Here is a 25782-nt window from a genome sequence, read left to right as displayed (position 1 = left end):
TTGCGTCAAAAATAGTTTATTTCAAATGTGCAAACAAAAAAATAATTCGGACAAAATATGCCCACACATACACACACAAACACTCTCTTGCACTGCTAGACTGACACACACACACACACACTCATTGGTGCAATCACACACTCAACTGTACGTAAAACTATTTACTACTATTTACTTTTTATAAAGTAAAATGACTACATAATGCTGTCATGACACATGACTACAATTTCATAGAGTGTAACTTTAACTGTAACTTTAACAGTAACATAAAATATGGCTAATTTCTGGCATGAAAGATAATTTTATACTTTATTACTGCGATGAAATATTATTTCATTCTGTTTCATCAAATATGGCTTATTACTGTCTAGAAATGTGAATTAATACTGTCATGCAATATGACTTTAAAAAATGTCATGAAAATGACTTTATACTGTGGAAAATATGAATACATATTCTTCATAAAATGACATGAAATATGACTTAATACTGTCATGAAATATGATTTAATATTGGCATTCAATGTAAAGTAATACTTTCATGAAATATTGTTACTTTTGCCATGAAATATGACTTAATACTGTTATGTAATATGGCTTAATATTGTCATGAACTGTGAACTAATAATGTCATGAAATATGACTTAATATTGTCATGAACTGCGAACTAATAATGTCATGAAATATGACTTAATACTATTGTAAAAATGATTTGACACGAGAAGGACGTTTAAGCTTCGGACGATCCATTACAACTGAAGATTATTACGTCCTAGCTCAGACGTCTTGCATGACGACATGGGATGACATTGGGCAGGGCTAGTACTCCCGGCGACAGTCGGACAAGCATACGAAAAGGAAAGTCATTTGTGCACAGAAGTCATAAGCTATGACCTAATGCTGTCATATTAAACTGTTATGGTATTAGTTGACAGTTGCCAATACAAACTAAAATATTTGTAGACCATTTATATTTCACAAGAAAAAATAGAGCAATTAAAATAAAGTATAAAATATAAATATCTATCATAACCCAACTGGATTCTTTTGAAATGGATACTCTAGCACAGCGGTTCTCAACCTTTTAAGCTCGGCGACCCCTTTTTACAATCTCCCACTCTGCCGCGACCCCCCCCACACACACACACGCACACACATACAGCTATATAAGAGTAGGCGAATTAAGCGACCCCTGGCAAATGGTCAATCGACCCACAAGGGGGTCGTGATCCACAGGTTGAGAACCCCTGCAGTCTAGCACCTTAAAAAACAGTTATATAAATATACACTTATACATGAAGGCACTTTGTATTGCTACAATTGAATAACAATTCTTTGATTCGAAGGCGTGTTTTATAAACAAAGGCAGCTTGCACTGATCTAAAAAACAACTTGGCATAAGGAGTCAACTAATATGTCTAAGTAAGGCTCATTCGTTTCTGAGGTTAAAAATGTACAATAGTGATTGAGTATGCAGCACAACGACCAATAGTTGAAAATTTTGGTCTTGAGTCCTACATGAGTGTCTAGCATAAAGATCAAGATAAATCGATAAATGTCCTGTTGTCTAAGAGTCCTAGATGTGTGTTCAGCACAAGGACCAAAACCAATCCCTAAATGTCCTGGTCTAGAGTCCTAAAAGAGTGTCCAACCCAAAGATCAAGCAATCGCTAAATGTCCTGGTTTAGAGTCCTAAAAGAGTGTCCAACCCAAAGACCAAGCAATCGTTACATGTCCAGGTCTAGAGTCCTAAAAGAGTGTCCAACCCAAAGATCAAGCAATCGCTAAATGTCCTGATTTAGAGTCCTAAAAGAGTGTCCAACCCAAAGACCAAGCAATCGCTAAATGTCCAGGTCTAGAGTCCTAAAAGAGTGTCCGGCCCAAAGACCAAGCAATCGCTAAATGTCCTGGTTTAGAATCCTAAGAAGCCACAACGTATCAAAACTTTCGGCGAATGATAACTGGCATGTGAATGACACGTCAATGACATGCGACATTTGGATACCATAATGAGTTTGTAATTCAAAATATTTATTGCTCTTAGAATGAGTTTTATTTTCAGGAGTCCCATCAAACACGATTCAGAAAATTTTGCCTTCAAAAACGTATTTTTTTTTCCTCAAGAAATAGGTATGACCAGTAATAGTTCACTTAAAACTCCGAAATCTTTGAGTTGATGCAGAGAAATAAAATATCTACTCCAAGACAGAAATAAGACATTTACTCCAAGACAGATACAATACATCAAATCTTGAAGTCATGTCAAATATATCTCCATTTATGTCAGAATTCAATTTAAATTAAGTAATCATCGATTTATTGGCTGATTGGTAAATTTATTACACTTGATCTTACAATCATGAGATTATGTAAAAGGCTACTGCACAGCTGCGAAATAGCTGGCAAGAAGAATGTGTAGGCAGGCCAATGCAAATATTCGAAACTCCAAATGAAAATTGAATTTTGAACTTGTGTTAAGTAGTGAATGTTAAATTTCATGTTGGCTGGAAAGTCTTTGATAGCCTAGAAGTAATTTGAAAAGGTTTTATATCCCAGGAAACAGAAGTGCGTGGCGATAATGCATATCATTATCAGAGTCTTCGTTGATTGAATAGAAGCGGGCGTGGGGGTCTCACGTGACTTACAAGCCACCCAAGTGACCCATGTCATCGATGTCATCAGACATGTCATCGATGTCCTCTCGGTCACTGTCCCCCATGCTGTCCTGGTGGGGGTCGGTCATGCCGGAAGCCACGCCGTGCTGGGTGGAGGTCACGTTGGGCGCCATGATGGGTTTCAGCTGACCGTCGACTTTGTCCTTGACCAGCTTGGTGCCCTTGACCCTCTTCCATTTCATGCGCCTGTTCTGGAACCAGACCTTGACCTGTGTTAAAATATATATAAATTAATTACTGGAGATGGCAAGTTACTAGTTAATCTCTGTGTATGCTAGTATTCGTGTGAGAGATGAATAGATATTGTGAGTGAGAGTTTGTGTGAGTGTATGAGAGAGACAGAGAGTGTGAGTGCGTGTGAGACAGTCTCAGTGTGAGAGGCAATTCGATATAGAATGCCTGAACACTGGCCTTCAACGTCACAACCTGTGGGCAGTTTAAACCAATAGCTTCTGTTTTTTTCCACGTCGTACAGACCTGTGACGTGGCAACGAGCTTTATTGGTCTAAACTGCCCACAGGTTCTGACGTTGCAGGCCAGTGTTCAGGCCTTCTGTATTGAATGGTCTCGCTGTGTTTAAGTCTGTGTGAAACGGTAATCGTAAAAGGCCGGTTCAAGTAGACTCAGTAATTTTTTTTTTTTTTGCAGCAATGCGTCACGTGACGTATCGTATCGCCCCAATGCCGAAAATAGATTAGGCATCACTGAAGTACATCTTTCAAATTACCTATGGTTTATTTAAAAGATTATTTTAATAGGCCACTACATCTATGAACAGAATGATCTGTACCTGTCTCTCTGTCAGATCTAGTGCCACTGCCAACTCGTATCGCCGCAGACGTGTCAGGTAATTGTGTAAGGTGAACTCCTTCTCCAGCTCCTGGATCTGGTGTTTTGTAAAGGCCGTCCTCTCCTTTCTCGGCTTGACGGACAGGTCAAGTTTGTAGGGGTCAGGGGAATCTGAAGATACAAAAACAAAAATTAGGTCACACAGTTCTTGCACTAGCCTATGTGTATTTTGCAATTTCTGCACACGTTATGACAAGCTGTAATAGGGTCACGGAGAATGGATCTCATTCACCAATCGTAAACAAACAACATTTTGCCACGTGGTTCTCTATATCTTCTATACAAATTACGCAATCCATATGTCACGTGATACGTAATTTTCATTGTTTTATCAATATTATCACGCGGCTAAATGTTGTTTGTTAACGATTGGTGAATGAGGTCCATTGTTCAATGGTAATTCTTTCCCGACAATCGGTTCGACAGACTAACAGTTCATAGACAAATTGTTCATAGACATTGCTCATAGACAAATTGTTCATAAACAAATTGTTTATAGACAAATTGTTCATAGACAAATTGTTCGTAGACATTGTTCATAGACATTGTTCATAGACTAATTGTTCATAGACATATTGTTCATAGACAAATTGTTCATAGACAAATTGTTCATAGACAAATTGTTCATAGACATTGTTCATAGACTAATTGTTCATAGACATTGTTCATAGACATTGTTCATAGACATTGTTCATAGACTAATTGTTCATAGACAAATGTTTGATAGACAAATTGTTCATAGACAAATTGTTCATAGACAAATGTTTCATAGACAAATTGTTCATAGACTAATTGTTCATAGACAAATTGTTCATAGACAAATGTTTCATAGACAAATTGTTCATAGACAAATGTTTCATAGACAAATGTTTCATAGACAAATTGTTCATAGACAAATTGTTCATAGACAAATGTTTCATAGACAAATTGTTCATAGACAAATTGTTCATAGACAAATTGTTCATAGACAAATGTTTCATAGACAAATTGTTCATAGACAAATTGTTCATAGACAAATTGTTCATAGACAAATGTTTCATAGACAAATGTTTCATAGACAAATTGTTCATAGACAAATTGTTCATAGACAAATTGTTCATAGACAAATGTTTCATAGACAAATTGTTCATAGACAAATGTTTCATAGACAAATTGTTCATAGACAAATTGTTCATAGACAAATTGTTCATAGACAAATGTTTCATAGACAAATTGTTCATAGACAAATGTTTCATAGACAAATTGTTCATAGACAAATTGTTCATAGACAAATGTTTCATAGACAAATGTTTCATAGACAAATGTTTCATAGACAAATGTTTCATAGACAAATGTTTCATAGACAAATTGTTCATAGACAAATTGTTCATAGACAAATGCTTCATAGACAAATGTTTCATAGACAAATGTTTCATAGACAAATGTTTCATAGACAAATTGTTCATAGACAAATGTTTCATAGACAAATGTTTCATAGACAAATGTTTCATAGACAAATTGTTCATAGACAAATTGTTCATAGACAAATGTTTCATAGACAAATGTTTCATAGACAAATGTTTCATAGACAAATTGTTCAAAGACAAATTGTTCATAGACAAATTGTTCATAGACAAATGTTTCATAGACAAATGTTTCATAGACAAATTGTTCATAGACAAATTGTTCATAGACAAATGTTTCATAGACAAATTGTTCATAGACAAATGTTTCATAGACAAATGTTTCATAGACAAATGTTTCATAGACAAATGTTTCATAGACAAATGTTTCATAGACAAATTGTTTATAGACAAATGTTTCATAGACAAATGTTTCATAGACAAATGTTTCATAGACAAATGTTTCATAGACAAATGTTTCATAGACAAATGTTTCATAGACAAATGTTTCATAGACTATTGGTTCATTGCCAATAGGTTCATAGATAAATGGTTTATTGGCAAAAGGTTTATAAACAAATGCTTTGATAGGCAGACAAATGATTCATAGGCAAATGATTCATAGGCAAATGGTTCATGAACCAACGATTCATAGGCTAATGGTTCACCACATTCGTGTCAAGGAGGGTGAAATGGTTCATTTGTTCCCGATGACCTAAGAAGTTGTGGATGGCGGAGCTCAAAGCTGTAGCAAACAGACAACTATTGGAGAATGTTGTGAGAGAAAGTGTGTGAAGGAAAATGTGTGAGACAAAGAGTGTGTGTGCGAGAAAGTGTGAGAGAAATCGTGATGTGAAAAAAGTGTGTGTGCGAGAGAGAATGTGTGTGAAAAAAAGTGTGTGTGTAATAGAGAATGTGTGAAAAAAGTGTGTGTGTAATAGAGAATGTGTGTGAAAAAAGTGTGTGTGTGTAATAGAGAATGTGTGTGAAAAAAGTGTGTGTAATAGAGAATGTGTGTGAAAAAAGTGTGTGTGTGATAGAGAATGTGTGTGTGTGTGTGTGAGAGAGAATGTATGTGAAAAAAGTGTGTGTTAGTAACTGTGAAGTGACAGAGTTAAATTATACAGAGACAGAAAAAAAAATAATTACATGACAAATAACTTTGAAATAATTTCTTTCTAAACTTATCGTATTGCATTCAAGTGCCTAACCCTTAAAACGCGTGTGGTAGTTTAGTCTCTAAACATCAAAATTGTAATTCTATTTCGTATGTACTCATTGTAAAACAGCTCAGCACTTTAACCCTTTAAATGCGTGTGGTAGATTAGCCTCTAAACATCAAAATTGTAATTCTATTTCGTATGTACTCATTGTAAAACAGCTCAGCACTTTAACCCTTTAAATGCGTGTGGTAGATTAGCCTCTAAACATCAGAATTGTAATTCTATTTCGTATGTACTCATTGTCAAACAGCTCAGCACTTTAACCCTTTAAATGCGTGTGCTAGATTAGCCTCTAAACATCAGAATTGTAATTCTATTTCGTATGCACTCATTGTCAAACAGCACTCAGCGGTTTAAGGGTTAACATAAGGAACAAAATATGAACATTATTAGATGAAGAAGGGTCTCATTCTTTGTCAAGGCCTATCTTCCTCCTTCACCGTCGCACTCTCTCTGTCTCTCTCTTTCCGCCTCTCTCTACACATCTCTCTCCCCTCTGTCTCTCTTTCTCTTTCTACCTCTCTCTCTCTCTCTCTCTCCCTCTCTCTCTCTCGCTGGAGCGAAAGAAAAAAAAAATCTATCAAAATAAACAAAGTCTATCCAATCTCTATCGCCACCTGTGCACGCCAGTTGTCGGGAGAACTCATATCAAAGGGAAGGAACTCACTGAGCGTAACGCCCGAAGCCATGCCGCTGTGGAACTCGATAGCACTGTCTCCTTCTTCACACTCATACTCTCAGAACAGGGGGAGGGGGGGGGGTCGGACTAGGAGATAAAGAGGGGAGGGGGGGAATATGATGTGAGAAGGAGGATGACTCCGGGAGGATGAGAGGCTGTGTTTTCCATTCTGCTTATTTGTGGTTATTGCTACAGTTACTCCCGGTATTCCATCGCCTGTCTCACTCACGGGCTAATGGAATAGTACAAGGAATCCTGGGATTGTGATATTTTTGTAATCGGAGCACCAGGGGAGGTAATAGAAGACGGTATACAAGATTCTGCTGGAGTTATCTCTTGCATAATGCAGGGCCGTCTTTCTGGTCTGCAAAACAAAACTCTAGTGCATTGATGTATTATTATTCATGTTTTTAAATTAATATTTAGTGTGACAGACCATATAGATAAGAATTATAACCTTAAAAAAGACACACATCTATTTTAAATATCTGTAGAAACACTGGCGTAGGTAGGGTGGAAAGAACAGGGGGAGAATTTGAAAATCCCACCCGGGACTCCACCTGAGAGGGGCCCCAAATAAGTGCTTTTAACATTGAAAATTAAATATTTTACAAAATGCAGGGGCCCCCAAAGAGGTCAAGCCCCCCGGGCCCCAAAACGATAGAAAATTCCTAGCTACTCCCCTGAGTAGAAACACTCCAGGAAAGGAGTTCGCATCAGAAATTTACTGTGAGGCCATATCGCAACTGAAACTTACTAAAACAAAATCGATATCTAGTATTATGGTTTTGAGAGACCCAATATAAAGTCGCATTCCTCATTCTATATGCCAGGACAATTTCCTACAAGTGCTCCTTCCTCCCTAGAGCTAACGGAGCATGAACGGTTTGCCTTTATCAGCCAGGAAAACCAGTGATAGAGTTTTAAGTCTCTGATTGACACGCACAACTAGATTAACCCTTAAACTGCTGAGCTGTTTTACATAGAGTGCATACAAAATGAAATTACAATTTTGATGCTTAGAGGCTAAGCTACCACACGCATCTTAAGGGTTAACACATCGATGCGTGTAGGACGTAATTTTTTATTTATTTTTGAAGGAACGTCTGTAATTTAGAAGATAAGATTATAAGATTAATGAAAGAGCTGTAAACAATGCTCTCAACAATAAATAATCTTATAAAAATCCAAAACCAGGACTATTTTTTTTCTCGTCTAATTAATATAGGCCTAGATGCTAGATCTAAGTCTAATATTCCTGATCCATTGTAATTTTGAAACAAAAATATGTCTATATAATATAACGCCCAATTAACTATGTCATAAATCCTAACGTCGCCATGGAAATGTTGCCATGGAGATGTTGCCAACTTTGTACTTAACACAAATGTTCTACCACATATAAACATCATAAAAGTAACTATGATGTCACACTGCAGGGCATTGCTACACTATATAATCCAGGCTACATCTACATTGATAGGATAACGATCAATCGAGCTACATTTAGATCTATAGGATTAAGATCATTCGCCAAGTTCACTTGGATCCGGGAGAATCACGATCCCAGATGTAGACACTGTCCGATACGAGCCTAGTTCACTTGGATCCGGGAGAATAACGATCCCAGATGTAGACACTGTCCGATACGAGCCTAGTTCACTTGGATCCGGGAGAATCACGATCCCAGATGTAGACACTGTCCGATACGAGCCTAGTTCACTTGGATCCGGGAGAAAAACGATCCCAGATGTAGACACTGTCCGACAGGAGCCTAGTTCACTTGGATCCGGGAGAATCACGATCCCAGATGTAGACACTGTTCGATACGAGCCTAGTTCACTTGGATCCGGGAGAATAACGATCCCAGATGTAGACACTGTCCGATACGAGCCTAGTTCACTTGGATCCGGGAGAATAACGATCCCAGATGTAGACACTGTCCGATACGAGCCTAGTTCACTTGGATCCGGGAGAATCACGATCCCAGATGTAGACACTGTCCGATACGAGCCTAGTTCACTTGGATCCGGGAGAATAACGATCCCAGATGTAGACACTGTCCGACAGGAGCCTAGTTCACTTGGATCCGGGAGAATCACGATCCCAGATGTAGACACTGTCCGATAGGAGCCTAAATGCATGACGCGTAGGACGTAATCATCTTCTTTTTTGAAGTAACGTCTGTATTATATAAGAAGAAGATAAACTATTTCACTAGGATCCGGGAGAATCACGATCTCATATATCGACACTGTCACACGATAGACGAGACAGTAGAAAACTTCCTCAACGACTCCAGGGTGCTCAGAATCACGTTCGAAGCTACGGCTAGACTTGAAACAGATATTACTTGAGCATGCGGGACTCTTGTCCTGTACGGTGACAGGCAAACTCTCCAGATTACTGCCAGACACAAGGACTGTGCTCTAAGGGATTAGTCTCAGCACGGATCCTTAAAAGTTAGGAGATTTTCACAAACAATCTTAAACGTCGATTTATAAGATCATTCTTCGAGCAAAAAAAAAATGAAAAAAAAAATAGAGAGACAAAGAAGATAAAGCGATATTGAGAAATGTTGGTGGAGATATCGAACGAATAACAAGAAAATCAAAAAAGGGGAAAATTGTAAGAGAATTTCAAAGAAACAGACAAACTAATCCAGGGGTTCCCAAACTTTTCCCTTAAAGGAACACTTCGGACATTCTTAGTATTTAGCGAAACACTTTGATTATTTATCTGAGAGATTAACTCACGAGGTGGCTTACTAATTAATTATTCCAGTAGTTCGCAGTAATTCAGGCCTTGCGAAACACTAGGGTTCCGCGGAACACCGTTTGGGAAACACTGAGCTAAACAATTTCAAGTTCTCCTTCAAGAAACAGTGGGAGGAAGCGCGAAGAAAGGATCGTCCAAAGAAAAACTAAATGGATAACATAAAGGAATGGACCGGCCTCTCGTTATAGGGAAACTCCGATGGTTTTGACAATGTTTGATGTAATATATGTTTTTATTTACAGGTAATGAATAAATTCTTCTTCTTTTTTTTTTTCTATATTTGCAATAATAACTTTGTAATTGATGTTTTTCCAACGTAATTTTTTCTGCGCATCCAAAACAGTCAGACTTTCACCGGGTTTCTATGTGACGTCACACATGCCTATTAATTTAATCTATTGACTTACTGTATAACGGAAAACCATACCAGTAACGTTTACATTCTCGTAAAAGAAATATATCTTCGTCTATGGGGGCTATGCAGTTAGATCTAGATCTTGTAAGCAAAGAAAAAAATGCGTGTTAAAGGAGATTTACATGCTTGACTAACCACGGCAGTGTGTATCTTCTCGCCTGACCACTCAACACACAACAAACACTATCGCTTGGTTGTCTTGTCATGACTGACCACACGTAGTCTAGACTAGCCTTACACTGACCAGTTTGTTCGAATCAGTCAGCCCTGCGATCTTTTTACTTCTTGGGACAGGGAGGGGCTTAGACGAAAAAGTTACTATTTTTTTTCGAGTTGGTTGTCCTAATGTTTTTAATCTATCTAAATATAACTGTACCATAGTTCTGGACTAGGCCGTCACTAAGCCTAACAGCCTAACAGCTACTGTAAGAATGACGCGATACGATTGGTCAAATCTAGTTTGCCTTTCAGTATTGTTGAGGGAAGTGACGTATGCCTAACCTAAAAACAAAATATCAAAGAACCTCGTTTTTTCTGAGATGTCAAGAATTTACTGTCTTATATATTAAATATAAATGTTTCTAAGCATTTAAATACAAAATGGTAAAATGTTTACTATTACAACTTTTCACGCAGAATTTAAATATCTCAATAACTCAAATTCGAAAAACCTTCGGAGTTTCCCTTTAAATTTCAGCCTCACCGAAGATCAAACGACTTTCTGGTTCACCAGTGTCCGGCTGCTGACCTGGTAAAGTTGGAGGGTGTCACAACGCCCCCTATGACGAAAGTCAAGGCAAAGATGAGATGTTGAAAGGTCACTGTTGTCAATTAAAAAATAACTTTTATTTTACGGAACAAGAACTTAAAAGTTTCCCTTTCAGACCATGCGATATATTAGGGCAGATGATGTAATGGTCATCTGTTTATATGGGTGTCATGTGGCCAGCACAACGACCAACAGCCTTAGGTTTTTCTTAATGTTAGGTACCCATTATAGCTAGGTGGACTCAGAATATAGATATTAAAAATCACAGTCTTTACAATGTTGATTTACAGTACTAAAAAGTTGACAGAAATGGTCATTTTAGATTACATAGTACATCAGCACATCATATAGTCTGTTGTTTGAGGCAATATATAGACTCTAGTTAGATCTGGCGGATAAATTGTGGAATTATTCAATATTCCTATTTTCAGCTGTGAAAATTAGCACTGACTGTGATGTAGACTTAAAATTATAATTAAACAAGCTAAAACTAATTAAATACTTTTTATAAAAAATAAGCTTATCCACTGAGGTAGAACTCTACATTTACTTCTATACATCTCAATCTTGTACGCTTTATATCCCTTTTTGATATTAAACAGAAATTATTAACAACCACTATTCAGTTTACTAACTGGCAAAGGTTTATGATTCATGTTTAATTCGTGGCAATAACATCCTTTTAACTTGTAACAGACAGACAGACTGAGTTGTAAAATTTTAAAAATGGGCGGGAAAAAAATTAGTTGATCAAATAGTCTCTTTTCAGGCAGTTCTAGTGAAATAGTCAGAACTATTTGGAGACTTGGTGTTTTCCTTGTGGTGATATCAACGACATTGGGTGATTTCCCCTTTAGTACATCCAAGTGTCGATCAACCCATTATGTTGCCCTACGCAATCTGTTGCCCTACACATTCTGTTGCCCTACACATTTTGTTGCCCTACACATTCTGTTGCCCTACACATTCTGTTGCCCTATACAATCTGTTGCCCTACACATTATAGTGCCCTACACATTCTGTTGCCCTACACAATCTGTTGCCCTACACATTCTGTTGCCCTACACATTCAGTTGCCCTACACAATCTGTTGCCCTACACAATCTGTTGCCCTACACATTTTGTTGCCCTACACATTATGTTGACCTACGCAATCTGTTGCCCTACGCAATCTGTTGCCCTTATTGCGCTACTTTGTAGTTACCAGTTGCCCCCACAACGTTATCATGGTCAACGTTCTACACTGCAACGGTTTATCAATTTTGTATATAGTGTGCACAGGCTATTTATAGTTATAAATTATTTGTTGTAGGAGCAAATCTCCAATAGTAGTAAGGTGAACATTCATTTGAATATTTTCCTAGCTATGTCTATTCGATGTCTTTGTCTTTCGCTATACGCTGACGGGTGAACATTTATTTGAATATTTTCCTAGCTATGTCTATTCGATGCCTTTGTCTTTCGCTATACGCTGATATTGCATTTACGCCGATCTATTTATAGTTATAAATTATTTGTTGTAGGTGCAAATCTCCATAAGTATTAAGGTGAACATTTATTTGAATATTTTCCTAGCTATGTTTATTCGATGCCTTTGTCTTTCGCTATACGCTGACGTTCCAATCCCACCATATTGTCACTGTGTATCCTTCCCTTTGACCATCCGACTTCAATGGGCTGAAGGGGAAACTCTACCTGATAGTAATGGAACCATCAGAAAATAAAAGAGGAAAAAAAATGGCGATAATGGAATTTGCGGCGGAGATCAGGCCGGATATCTTCACCAACACCCGAAAGCCATTACGTGCGACTTGAAAGGGGCGCCGCCGATAAAGCCTGGGGAACCGCCAATGTTTTGACAGGCGTTTCGGTCCGGACATGTATCTATTGAGGGCGTCCCTGGCGTATTTGTAGGGGCGCCCCAAACTTTACGTGTGCACGTGGTGTCAGGGTTCAGTAGGGGAGTTACATTTATGCCGCTTTAATCCCTGAGGAGATTTGCGGGGGAATTCTCCGGAAAATTTGGATGTAGAGTAAAATTTCCAGTAAGCATTTTATTAAATGTGATATCCTTGTAGTTTGTGGTCTTCCTAAAACTTTTTTCCTAAACCAACATCATGAGATCAAAGTTGGGTGTTTGACTTTTCACTATAGTAAGATATGTACTTAGGTTGGATGTCTTAATAGACTAGCTTTTAATGGATTATTTACATGTCCAAATGTGCTCTCTCTCTCTCTCTCTCAACCAGTCAATCAATCAATCAATCAATCGCCTCATTCAATCAATCAATCAATCAATCAATCAATCTATCTATCTATCTATCTATCTATCTATCTATCTATCTATCTATCTATCTATCTGTCTGTCTGTCTGTCTGTCTGTTTGTCTGTCTATCTATCTATCTATCTATTAATCTTTCTATCAATCTATCTATCTATAAATCTATCTATCTATCTATCTATCTATCTATTTATCTATCTATTCATCTATCTATCTAAGATCCGGTGAAATATTTTGTGACATGAATTAGGAAGCATTGTTCTTAGAAAATTCAAATTAAAAAACAAAACGAAAAAACATTCGATTCACTTTGTTATTCGGTTTGACAAATGAATGAAAATTTCCCAAACCAAGTTTAAAGCACATTGCATGAATTTAAATCTTTCCGTGTAACTGCGTGTGAAGTGTGGAGGCCAACAGACAGTAAATTCTGTTTCAATGATGATTCTCGCTCTCGCATCCCTGCTCTCACCCCAAGTTCTCTCACGGTCCAATATTTCTCTCAGCGGCCGTACCATGCTATACAATCCCCATTCTGACAAATCCGACCACCCCGGGCTATAGACCCGAGGACAGCCCGAAAAGCCTGCACATCGACACCTGAAGGTTTGAGGGGGGTGAGGGCTGGGCAGGGGCCTACATGGAAAACACGGCAACGCAAGTCACTGAAAGACGGGCGTGAAATGGATACGACCTTGTCCCGTACAGTCTGGCATGTGGAGAATTACTCAACTCAAAAAAAAAGGGGAGAAAAAAAAAAGGTGAGTGCGTGTTTGGGAGGTCACGTGTTCATGGTTGAGCGACGAGGTGCACGATAATTGTGTGAGTCACTAATGAAATGGTGTCTAGTAGATGAGACAATAAGTGTAGAAATAGCTCATGATTAAACTGAGGTACTGTCTTCGATTCTGAAGCTAAAGGATGAGGTATTGTACGTGAAGACGCAAACCCAGATGTGACCTGAATATTTTGCCACACCTGACATAGCCGTTGTACTCCGAGAGGGAGGGGGGGATCTATTCAGTAAATGATTTTATTAAAACATGGAGTGAAATGTCTGAGACAGTGAAGAACATCAATAAGTTATTATTTCAAATCATTGTAAGCATGACAGAATGATTTCCATGAGTTGCAATATACGTAGATACTCTGTGGTATCATGGGGCTAGACTTACAGACAGACTGACAGTTAGATAGATAGATAGATAGATAGATAGATAGATAGATAGATAGATAGATAGATAGATAGATAGATAGATAGATAGATAGATAGATAGATAGATAGATAGATAGATAGATAGTTAGATAGATAGATAGATAGATAGATAGATAGATAAATAGTTAGATAGATAGATAGATAGATAGATAGTTAGATAGATAGATAGATAGATAGATAGATAGATAGATAGATTAGATAGATAGATAGATAGATAGATAGATAGATAGGTTGACAAATAGAAAGATATCATGGGGTTAGTTTTTCAGTTTGACTTTACATATTAATAACTGTAAAATGTTAATATTAATATATGGCTTCTTTTGTCTCGAAAGGCAATGGATTTCAAAGGTTGTCATGGCCAGGGGTGTCAATGGGGTTAAGCTCCCATTGTCTATAAAATACTCCTAATGGCATGCGTCTCAAATAGCCTCTGACAACTAAGTTAATATTAATACTAAATGTATAATTGTAGTAAGAAACAATGCAGGCTGTTGGGACCAACATTTCATTAACATTACGTCACATTAATTTTGTAATTATTTGGACATTATGCTCAGGAGACCCGAAAGTGCCTTCCCACGAATCAACTTGTCAGACTTAAAACGTCTGCGCTGAAAACAGTGTGAGGACCACTACAAGAGGAGCAACACTACCAAGCCTGGAACCTATCTACATCTGCGACCGTAGTCTACCCCCCTCTCTCTCTCTCTCTCGCTCTCTCTCCTTTCAAGCTACACCTCACACACATGGATGATAGCACACACATACACACATACCTAAACACAACTATCTCACATATATCCTCACACAAAAATGTAAACATGCATAGATCATAATTCAGAGTGGGAAAAAAAAGGGGGGGGGGGGCAATCGCTGCGTAGTTGAATTTTTTTTTCTCCTTAAGATGGGAATAATATAGGGGGGGGGGAGAAAAGCTAAGAGAAGAAGTGTCCTATGTTGATGCCTATATAAAGACACATTAAACTACAAGACACAATCTGCAAACGAAATTACCAACAAGAAAATCATTTTTAACTAATTTTTTTAAAGACAATACCTCCAGTATTAAAACTCAAATAAAAGAATTAAAAAAAAAAGAAAAAAATAATTAGAAAAATTTTTTGGTAAACTCTTTCTCTACTAACTGAAGATACCAGCGTTGATTCCACCAGAATGTGGTAAATAATTACGGAGAGAAAGAGTTAAGTTCGCGTAGCGAACCCGTGACACAATGCTAGTAAATACGCCTTATCTGATTCGGCCAGCTAGGAAGGCGTAGATTACTTATTGGTATTTTCGATATATGGACACCTAGATCTAACACTAGAACTAAAGTTCTGATTTAGAGCTCTTAAGATCTAGTCTAGATCTAGAAGTAATCTATACTAGATTTACGAAAAAATTTAACAGCACTTAAAAACTTCAATAAAACTGAAGCAACTTTAAATTCAACTCAGTTATACGCTAATAAGGCTGACTACGCCATGTTTTCTCTAGACGTAGCCAATTTTACATTTATTTTTTTTTTTTACTACGGAAAAGTGTAACGGTCAAACTAGAGTTTTCCTCGTTTGACCAACAAACTATTAATAATTCTGTCCCTCCTTGCTGCAGTAAAGTAGTTAGAGTGGTTTTTGAGATCAGCGTCCAGGTTTCTAATTTAATTTGAGTTTTTGAAAGATGCATAAAATTTACCTTTTTTTTTTTTTTAAAGTCTCTTTTTCTTTCCTCAAACGGAAAATCTTGGCCCAAATTGAGAATTGTAGACCTAGTTCAAATGTCTACATAATATCTATATCATTCAACTAAATCAATAGTACCAATACTACCCAAGTAACCGAAAAACCTAGTCATATTTAGTTTCGAAAGTTATTCCGCCTAAGAATGTGTCGCTGAAACGGATTTAATTTCTTAACATTTCTAGTTGGAATTTCAGAAGTAATTTTAGGAACACTCGAGTGTTTATTTTTTGGTGTCTCTCTGCCTGTGGCGCACCCTTGGGGGGGCTGGCGTTCGGGGCATGGTGCCCATCTTCACTACGCCACTGGATGGTAGAAGGGCGCCGATTTCCCTAATACCTCCCTAAAAGATAAAACATTTCGCTGACTTCTTTTGGCGTTTTACGCTCCCCTCTCTCTTTGCAATTTCCACCCGAAAGCTCTGCACGTGCTGAAAGTACGCGGGAGTAACATGGGGCTGGACTCAAGGCAGGTTTCAATGTTATCATTTCATTAGCACGTGTCAGCCAATCATCTTCAACATATCAACTTCAACATACTGTGAACGCACCAGTGAAGCGCGAGGTACCTTCACCTGTGTTCGGACACATTCGTCTTAAGCCTGTTATAGCTGCTAGACCAGAGGTTCTCAATTTTTTATGCTCGGCGACCCCTTTTTACAATCCCCCACGCTGCCGCGACCCTCCCACACACACACACACACATACTGCAATAGAGGAATAGACAATAACAATCCATATTTTCGATGGTCTTAGGTGACAACTGGCAAATCGTCAATCGACCCCCTAGGGCAGCGGTTCTCAACCTTTTATGCTCAGCGACCCCTTTTTACAATCCCCCACTCTGACGCGACCCCCCCCCCCCCCCGCAAATAAACACAGCAATAGAAGAATAGAAAAAAATAATCAATTTTTTCGATGGTCTTTGGCGACCCCTGGCAAATCGTCAATCGATCCTCAAGGGGGTCGCAACCCACAGGCTGAGAACCCCTGCCCTAGGGGGGTCGCGACTCACAGATTGAGAACCCCTGTGCTAGACGAAAAGGTATACAACTCTTTTGTCGACATGTAGAATGTCAATGTTTTAAAAATGACTATGCTCCCTTAGAGTTAAACTACAATATGTACACTCATCAGTATGTAAACGTTGGTCTTAGCATCTCTGGGCTAGGATGTATCAGTGTTCAATGTATCAGTCTACACGGAAATAAAGCAACCAGGGGCGGACTTGGTGTTAAAATCAGCCCAGACAACTTCTAAACACTCCGGCCCGCAAAATTGTATATCATTATAATATCATACGATGGTCATCCAATTCTAGGCCTACCTAAAGTATCGCTAACTGAACGCATGTATGCAATGAAATATGTAGGCCTTATGTTGCTTTTTAATCACATAGTGTGCAGGCCCTAAAATGATGAAGCCTACTAGTAGCACTGTCAATGGATATAGGCTATTACATTATTTCGAAAAATGTGTTTGATTAAATTAGTAGATTTAAAAAAAAAAACACGACGCTCAGATGCCCCCTTTTACAATAGAATATTATAAAACCTTTAACAATCTATTGTAATACGTTCTACAGTGGCATTCATGAGGCCCTTTAGGTGTCCAAATGCCCATATAGCCAGCCCGCCCCTGCAAGCAACTATAATACTTTCGGTCTTTAAAAAGGAAAATGGCGATACAATTTTGTATGTAACACTTATCTCTAATCTTAACTCTTTCTCTCCGTAATTATTTTAACACATTCTGGTGGAATCAACGCTGGTATCGTCTGTTAGGAGAGAAAGAGTTAATATGCTCGAGGTGGAAGCACTTTTTTTCCATTTAATTAGTAGGAAGAAAGAGTGTGCAGCAGTGAGATACTTGCTTGGACAGGTCTTCCCAGCATGGCTACAATACTCAGACCATGCTGCCTGGGATGGCTTAGTCATATCTGCCTGGGATGGCTTAGTCATATCTGCCTGGGATGGCTTAGTCATATCTGCCTGGGATGGCTTAGTCATATCTGCCTGAGATGGCTTAGTCATATCTGCCTGGGATGGCTTAGTCATATCTGCCTGGGATGGCTTAGTCATATCTGCCTGGGATGGCTTAGTCATATCTGCCTGGGATGGCTTAGTCATATCTGCCTGGGATGGCTTAGTCATATCTGCCTGGGGTGGCTTAGTCATATCTGCTAGGATGGCTTAGTCATATCTGTCTGGGATGGCTTAGTCATATCTGCCTGGGGTGGCTTAGTCATATCTGCCTGGGATGGCTTAGTCATATCTGCCTGGGATGGCTTAGTCATATCTGCCTGGGATGGCTTAGTCATATCTGCTAGGATGGCTTAGTTATATCTGCCTGGGATGGCTTAGTCATATCTGCCTGGGATGACTTATATCTGTCTGGGATGGCTTATTCATATCTGCCTGGGATGGCTTAGTCGTATCTGCCTGGGATGGCTTAGTCATATCTGCCTGGGATGGCTTAGTCATATCTGCCTGGGATGGCTTAGTCATATCTGCCTGGGATGGCTTAGTCATATCTGCCTGGGATGGCTTAGTCATATCTGCCTGGGATGGCTTAGTCATATCTGCCTGGGATGGCTAAGTCAATCGTATCCCGAAAGCCATCCTTTGCGGACAACTCTCCACTGGCTCAAGAAAAACTGGTCTTCTCCACCTTCGATATGTGGATGTCATCAAACTGGACATCAAAGCAATGGACATTGATGGTGACACTGCTGGGAAGATATAGCACTAGACCGAATTATTTGGAGAGAGACGGTGACCAACAAAGGACAGCGAAAGGGCATTGGCCTCAGCTCTGGAAGAAAAGCGTGACAAACGAAAAGGAGTTGACTCCTCTGCCATCAACGCGAACGCCAACTTAAGTTCTATCGAACGAATGGGTTTCTTATAGAGCCTAGAAACTAAACTAATCAGCACAGTCAGTCCTGTGCTGATGATAAGGTCACGTGATCTATTGGTGTACATTTCTAAAGCAGTACAAGTATCTCTGTCTCTCGAGGATAGGGCCCTAGAGTCACGTCACGAAATTGTTTTGCGAGATGAACTATAATCGTTCAAGAACTTTATATCTCTCTCTATAAATCTAATGTATAGAATTGAAAGTAAGGTGTATGTTTGTCCCGCATAGAAATCAAAACCGTCTGACTAATCTGGCGGAGATCGTATTGTAAGTTTCATTTCCCTTCCACATCCGGATGACCCTAAAATTTAAAAAAAAAAATACCTCAATTCATCTTTATTAAAGAACAAACCTTTTGAACAAATCGGGTAAACCCATTTTCACACTCTTCTTGTATTTTCATGGCGGAATTTAAAACAATGTGAAGGGAACATTCTCCATGTTTGACATAGATCAAAATTCATTCCACAAGATCATAAATATCCAAAACTAAGGCACGCAGGCCGCAGGTCATATCCGGCTAGTAAATAAATAAATGAATAAATATATGTATATATGTATATATGAAACAGAAACTATCTACTGGATTTACAAACATTGTCATATCGTTGGGGGTGGGGTTTGCAAAGGCGTGATGGGAAAGTGAGGCCACAATGTCAAAGTCAAAACCCAACGGAAATAGTAAAACTGTACTGCGTTACATACAGAAACAGCAACATCCTCCCACACACTTACGCACCCACACACACACACACCAACACACAGACTCAGAATACACGTTGGCATCAGTATCCACCAAAACGTTTTGTTTTCAGAAACAGTTGCTCACCGGGGGGGGGGGGGGAACTCTATCCTCCAGATTCAACAAACAATAACCCCCCCCCCTCCTTGGTCTATTAGTTTACTCCGCCTTTTTGATAACTTCCTCAGATCTTGTTCCCCAAACACCAAGCTCCATGTTCTGGGTTTTATTCCAAAACAACTTCTGTGTTTTTCTTTTTGTGTTTTTTTTTTTCGGGTCTTGCCTTCTCAAGAGTGTGGACTGGTCCGTGGATGTGTTAGGCAAGCACACATCACAGCAACAGACAAGGGGAAGTAATCAATCAAACAGAAACCAAAACACTGAACGTGATTACGGTTCTTGAATTCTGACTAACGGTATACGTTATTGTCTGTAAGTTGGTATGTTTTATGGGAATGGGTGATTCGGGCAGATCATGGCCTGTGTGTTGGGGGGGGGGGGGGGGGGGGGGGAGGGAAGGGCACGACGGTGTATAAAAGGGTCGGGGACCAGTTTTGTAAGAACTCTCTCCCCCCCCCCCCTTCCTTTTCCCAAACTAAATTCAAAGTCAAATCAAGGCATTTCAGGTTAAGACAAAATTAAGTCAAAGGCAAATCAAGTCAATGTCAAGTCAAATGAGGTCCAATCAAATCAAAGTCAAAATCAGGTCGAATACAAAATCAAGTCAAAGTCAAGTCAAAGTCAAGTCAAAGTCTAGTCAAGTCAAAGTCTAGTCAAGTCAAAGTCTAGTCAAGTCAAAGTCTAGTCAAGTCAAAGTCTAGTCAAGTCAAAGTCTAGTCAAGTCAATGGCAACGTCAAATCAAGTCAAATCAAATCAAAGTCAAAATCAAGTCAAAGTCTAGTCAAGTCAAAGTCTAGTCAAGTCAAAGTCTAGTCAAGTCAAAGTCTAGTCAAGTCAAAGTCTAGTCAAGTCAAAGTCTAGTCAAGTCAATGGCTACGTCAAATCAAGTCACATCAAATCAAAGTCAAAATCAAGTCAAATACAAAATCAAGTCAAAGTCTAGTCAAGTCAAAGTCTAGTCAAGTCAATGGCAACGTCAAATCAAGTCAAATCAAATCAAAAGTCAAAATCAAGTCAAATACAAATTCAAGTCAAAGTCTAGTCAAGTCAAAGTCTAGTCAAGTCAATGGCAACGTCAAATCAAATCAAATCAAATCAAATCAAAAGTCAAAATCAAGTCAAATACAAATTCAAGTCAAAGTCTAGTCAAGTCAATGTCAACCTCAAATCGAAAAGAAAATTAATAAGCCTTCATGTTAACAACGCAAACTCAGTTGGCCAGGTATGCCACGTGATTGAGATGTCGTCTGCTGAGGGGCACAATCCGTACAGTGTCCCTTTGGGTCATCCAAACCTTCAAGCGTATAAACTGAACTTCGAAATCGTCTGTAGCAAGGATTGGCCTCTTTGGTCACACAAGAAGTTGCAAAGGGAAAGGATTGTCACAGGAGACGTTGTTTGTAAAATGTTGGACATGTTTCGGATGTTCCTTCACATTTGAAGATAATTACTTCCTAGTCCAAACCTCCCGCAGAACGATTGGGGGATGGGAGCGGGCAGGGTTTGAGCCCTGGACCATCGATAAATCTGAACGACAGTCCAGCGCGCAAACCGCACGACCAGGCAGCCATCCTTTAGATGCCACAGAGAGACGAAGTAGAGCGCCATTGTTAGGGTGACGATACGTCGGAGTGTCAAATAACAAGATACTTTGTACACTGATTGTCCCGATGTTACTTGAGGTTACGATGAGATTGTGTTGATCAGGCAATACATTTTTCTTTTTTTTTTTCTATTTTATGACATCTCATTTATGCTTTGACATCAATTGTTCAGCTTTTCATCTCCCGGGAAGTGCCTCAGACAACATGTTATAGTATTTTAAATTTTTAATATGTGTGTACCGTAAGACCATTTAAATATCTCAAACAATATCGTGAATAGCCGTGATACCAAAAATTCCTTTATGTGCAAATCCGAAAGTGATATATTCTTTCAATAAATACAAGGTTTCATTCTGAAACTTGAAATCAATTAAATAATATACACTAGTCGACCCACGGCGTAGTTTACTGCGTTATTTTGCAGGGCCGGCCTTAGGTCCCTATGTGACCGCAGTGTGCCCCGCACTTTCAAAGGACCCGCGCTAATTCTAGGTGTAAATTATTAAATTAAACCATTTTATAACTTATAGCAAAATATACGAAAAAGTCATGAAAATATCCAGAAAATTATTAAAATCATTTGAAAACGCAAAAAAAATTTTGCAGAAATAAGAGAGTGATCTTTCCTTTACTTCATCTTCTCGTCCAAACTCTTGAGGGAAGAAGAGAATTATATATATAGATACTACATATCTGTACAATACAATTCAATTTAAATGTGTTTACTCTAGACGCAGATCTCTCTCAACTGAGTGCACTAGTCTTTAAATATTACCTTTTACAATGAAAATAAAATTTACAAAGTTGTAGATGCTGCTAGTAAGATCGAGTGCGCTGTTCTGCCTCAACGTGGCACTTGGGTGGAAACGGCCATTAGAGGAAATGATTAGGCTAAATGAATAGTAAAACAAAATTCCAGTGGGAGTGTCCAAGGGAATGCGAGAGCTTTCCCATTGCACGGTGCGGAGTTGAAAGAGAGCTTCCACGTCCCTGTCGATAATCCATGCGCTGTTCCTCAACGGACCGTTACATTAATGGCGAGTCCTGCACGGCCAAGCTTGGTACAACATAGGAAAATGGCGGAGGTTCCTGGTATACCCGGCCTTCGACCATGCTTTCTAGCCCATGAGCCCGGAGTGCCAGATATATCGGAAAGAGCAACGCTTTACATAAGCATTGACTCGGATCTCTTCCAGACAGAACGGTTGTTCAAACAGGTTGTTTTTTTTTTTCCTGTTCAATCAGGTTTTTTTTTTTCAAACCTAGAGCTCGAAGAGCCTTCGGCTCAGCTCTTAGACAATCAAGCGGTAACAAACAAACCGCTCTTGAAAACCTATTTGAGAAAAACCTTGCTAAGAAAGCTATTCAGATTTTAAGCATACAGAAATCACCATCTTCTTTAAGATATTAACATTTGACCATCACAAAGAAGATAGAAGACACTGATCACAAACACAATAGGGAACTTCACATAGGCAATCACGGGGTACCATTTTTGTTTGTCACATGATGAGAAGAAACCGCATGCTCAGAGTCCATGCCATGATTTGTAAGAAGACAGACCTGTCTTGTATTTTAAGATAAAAGTATTGAGAACTATAAATCTATTCTATGTGATGTAATGTGTGCTATTTTGAGATGGCTGAAGTTGCAAACTATTCTGTATATTTTTTTATGAAGAATAAATATTTCGTTTGCTGCTAGAGAGTTCTAAATATATATAGATCTATGTTGTGGTACTACTCAGTAACAACAAAATTGAGGAAAATAAAGATATTTAATTATTATTATTATAGCTTTTATATAGCGCTACTTTCATGCTTATAGCATGCTCAGAGCGCTTTGGTCAATCTCATTTGTGGACCAGTGGGGGGGGGGGGGGGAGGGGGTATCTAGGCGTTGGTTTTCCGTGCTGCCTGTAGACGCTCAGTAAACACAACTCTGCCCGAGTCGGGTGTCGAACCTCGAGCCCCCTTCTAGGTAGCCAAGCCAAGTTCAAGCGCGCTTGGCCTCTCGACCACGCTTCCCACGCTTTAATAAGAAGAAGAACATTACAACAATACCAGAAAAGATATATACAGCACACTAACCCATTAACACCAATAGCATTTTGGGTGTTACAAATATGTAACAATATAGGCTGTTTTTAAATCTCATATGTAATGTTAAAGAGAAGCTGAGCATGAAGATAGACTTACGAGGACCACGTCCATCACTGACCTACTTACGCGCTTGACCGTCAGAGACCCTCGCCGTCAGAGACCCTCGCTTACTAATATTGGCCAATGTTGCCTCCTTCGTAATTTAACTTCATTTAACATTCACAATTGTCAGTCTTCTACTTTTAATGCTATGTTTAAAACAAAAAAACAACTTTTTTTTCTCTGAGTAAAAAGTGTTAATTTGGAAACAAAACATACAGTAAATATAGGCTGGGGAAAAAAAATTGTGATATAATTATTGTGATATCAATTCCTTTTTATTATATTCTTAAACTCTCCAGGACCCCACAGTAGGAGTGGGGGATAACTGCGTCCCCGACAGACACCAGATGGCTAAGGGGAACCGTGAACGAGTTTTTTGTTTTAAAGTTTGAGAAACACTGACTGTAAGGGAATAAACTCTTGATGGCTACTTAGACTTCTGCTGTTGTCAACCAATGCACATTCTCAGCAACTCTTTCTCTCGCTCTCTCTCTCTCTCTCTCTCTACCTCTCTCACTGCTTTCTTTCTTCCCTCAACATCGCTTTCACTCTGTTTCTCTCACCCTCTTTCTCTTATTCTCTTTTTCTCATTCTCTTTCTTCCACTCTCTATCTTCATCTCTTTTTTCTCTTCCTCCTCTCTCTTTCTCTCCCTCTCTCTTAATCTATCCGTTCCGTTGACCTCTCACCGTCTCTCCCCATTTTCACTTAAAGTCTCTCTCATTTCAGCTTATCTTATCTTATATAATACAGACGTTACTTCAAAAAAAGAAAAGAAGACGATTACGTCCTACGCGTCATGCATTTAGCCATGCATATGAACCAATGACTTAAATTCTGCCAAGTCACTGGTTTTCCTGGTTAGTTCAGGCAACCCATTCCATGCTCTAATAGCACTAGGGAAGAAGGAGTATTTGTATCAATTTGTCCTAGCATATGGAACGAGGAATGTGCCTTTATCTTTGTGTCTTTCAGAGTATTTTATTAAATTTTGTATTTGAAGATTATGGTTCAGTGTTTTATGTATAATTGCTACTTTACTTTTGAGCCTTCTGTCCTGAAGGCTTTCTAAATTTAGTGATTTTACTAAAGGTGTTACTCTAGTCAAATGTGAATATTCGTTTGTTATGAATCTCACTGCTCTATATGGTGTTTGTTCCAGTTTCTTAATGTTTTCTTGAGTTGAGGGGCCCCAAACAGAGGATACATATTCTATTATTGGTCTAACCAAGGTTAAATAACTTGGTCACAAAATGTCTTGTTAACACTAAACACATCTAGATCTATAACATGTCCTCCTTGTCCTCTGTCCTTCTATCGTCTGCTAGCTTAAAAAAAATGTCTTAAAGATAATTCGTGCACTTTATGTAGATCAATGCATCAAATTTCATTACAGCGCGAGCTTTCTAAGTATGCTATATAAAGTAACCAAAATTAAAAAGGGACGTAATAGAGGTATAATATGTTTTAAATGTTTTTTAATTTATGTAACAAATCGGTACATATCTAGAACTGAATACAAATAGATATTTAAAATGTCAACATTGTTTTAATCAAAACAATTTTTATAGAACATAAGTTTTAAACTTAAGCAGTTGTTTTTTTTTGTTTTGTTTTGTTTTTAGAAAACAAAGATTTGTTAACTAAGATAGACTGACCATTTTTGTAATCTTTCAAAATGGTTTATATATTTGACCCAATTAATTGTCTTTGTTTTGTAGCATATATTTGCTTCTTCTAACAAAAAATTATTAAGGTATTAATTAAATAATATTTCTATTACTGTTATTATATGTTTAGGTTAATCACTTTCAATTGTTTATGATTTAATACTTGTGAATTCTGATAACTTACAAATAAAAATATATTAAAAAAAAAAAAAAAGCCCACAAAAGAGGCAAGATGGCTCATAAAAGAGGCACATAAAGCCCAAAAAAGAGGCAAAGAAAAGAGGCATAAAGCCCAAGGATTCCTATGATGATAAAGCTAAAACTGAATAGCGCAAATTCTGAGGTTTCCTTTAAAAAAAAAAAAAAAAAAAAAAAAAGGTATTAATTTTAATACCAGGTTTAAAAAACAAAAAGAGAAATATTAACAAGAAAGGGATATCAATCATTTGTCAGTCATGCTATACTATTATTCTTAAGATTTATGTGAGAAGTATATTTATAGATAATAGATATAAA

At 38.3% G+C, this 25782-nt stretch overlaps 1 protein-coding gene across 1 annotated transcript in view; it reads right to left on the bottom strand.

Moving 5' to 3' along the window:
- The window catches only part of LOC106066606 (homeobox protein MOX-1-like), a 69232-nt gene continuing 43450 nt past the window's right edge, over window positions 1-25782 (bottom strand). The window contains exons 3-4 of the mRNA XM_056004976.1: window positions 3465-3634; window positions 1-2883 (exon numbers count right to left, since the gene is read on the bottom strand). Of these exons, the coding sequence (XP_055860951.1) occupies window positions 2641-2883; window positions 3465-3634 (413 nt within the window). The 3' untranslated portion in view covers window positions 1-2640. The remainder of the gene's footprint in view (window positions 2884-3464; window positions 3635-25782) is intronic.

The sequence above is a fragment of the Biomphalaria glabrata genome, chromosome 11 (genome assembly GCF_947242115.1).
Source record: "Biomphalaria glabrata chromosome 11, xgBioGlab47.1, whole genome shotgun sequence".
Lineage (NCBI taxonomy): Eukaryota > Metazoa > Mollusca > Gastropoda > Planorbidae > Biomphalaria > Biomphalaria glabrata.
The sequence above is the reverse complement of the archived record's forward strand: the minus strand, read 5'-3'. Positions and strand labels throughout refer to the sequence as shown.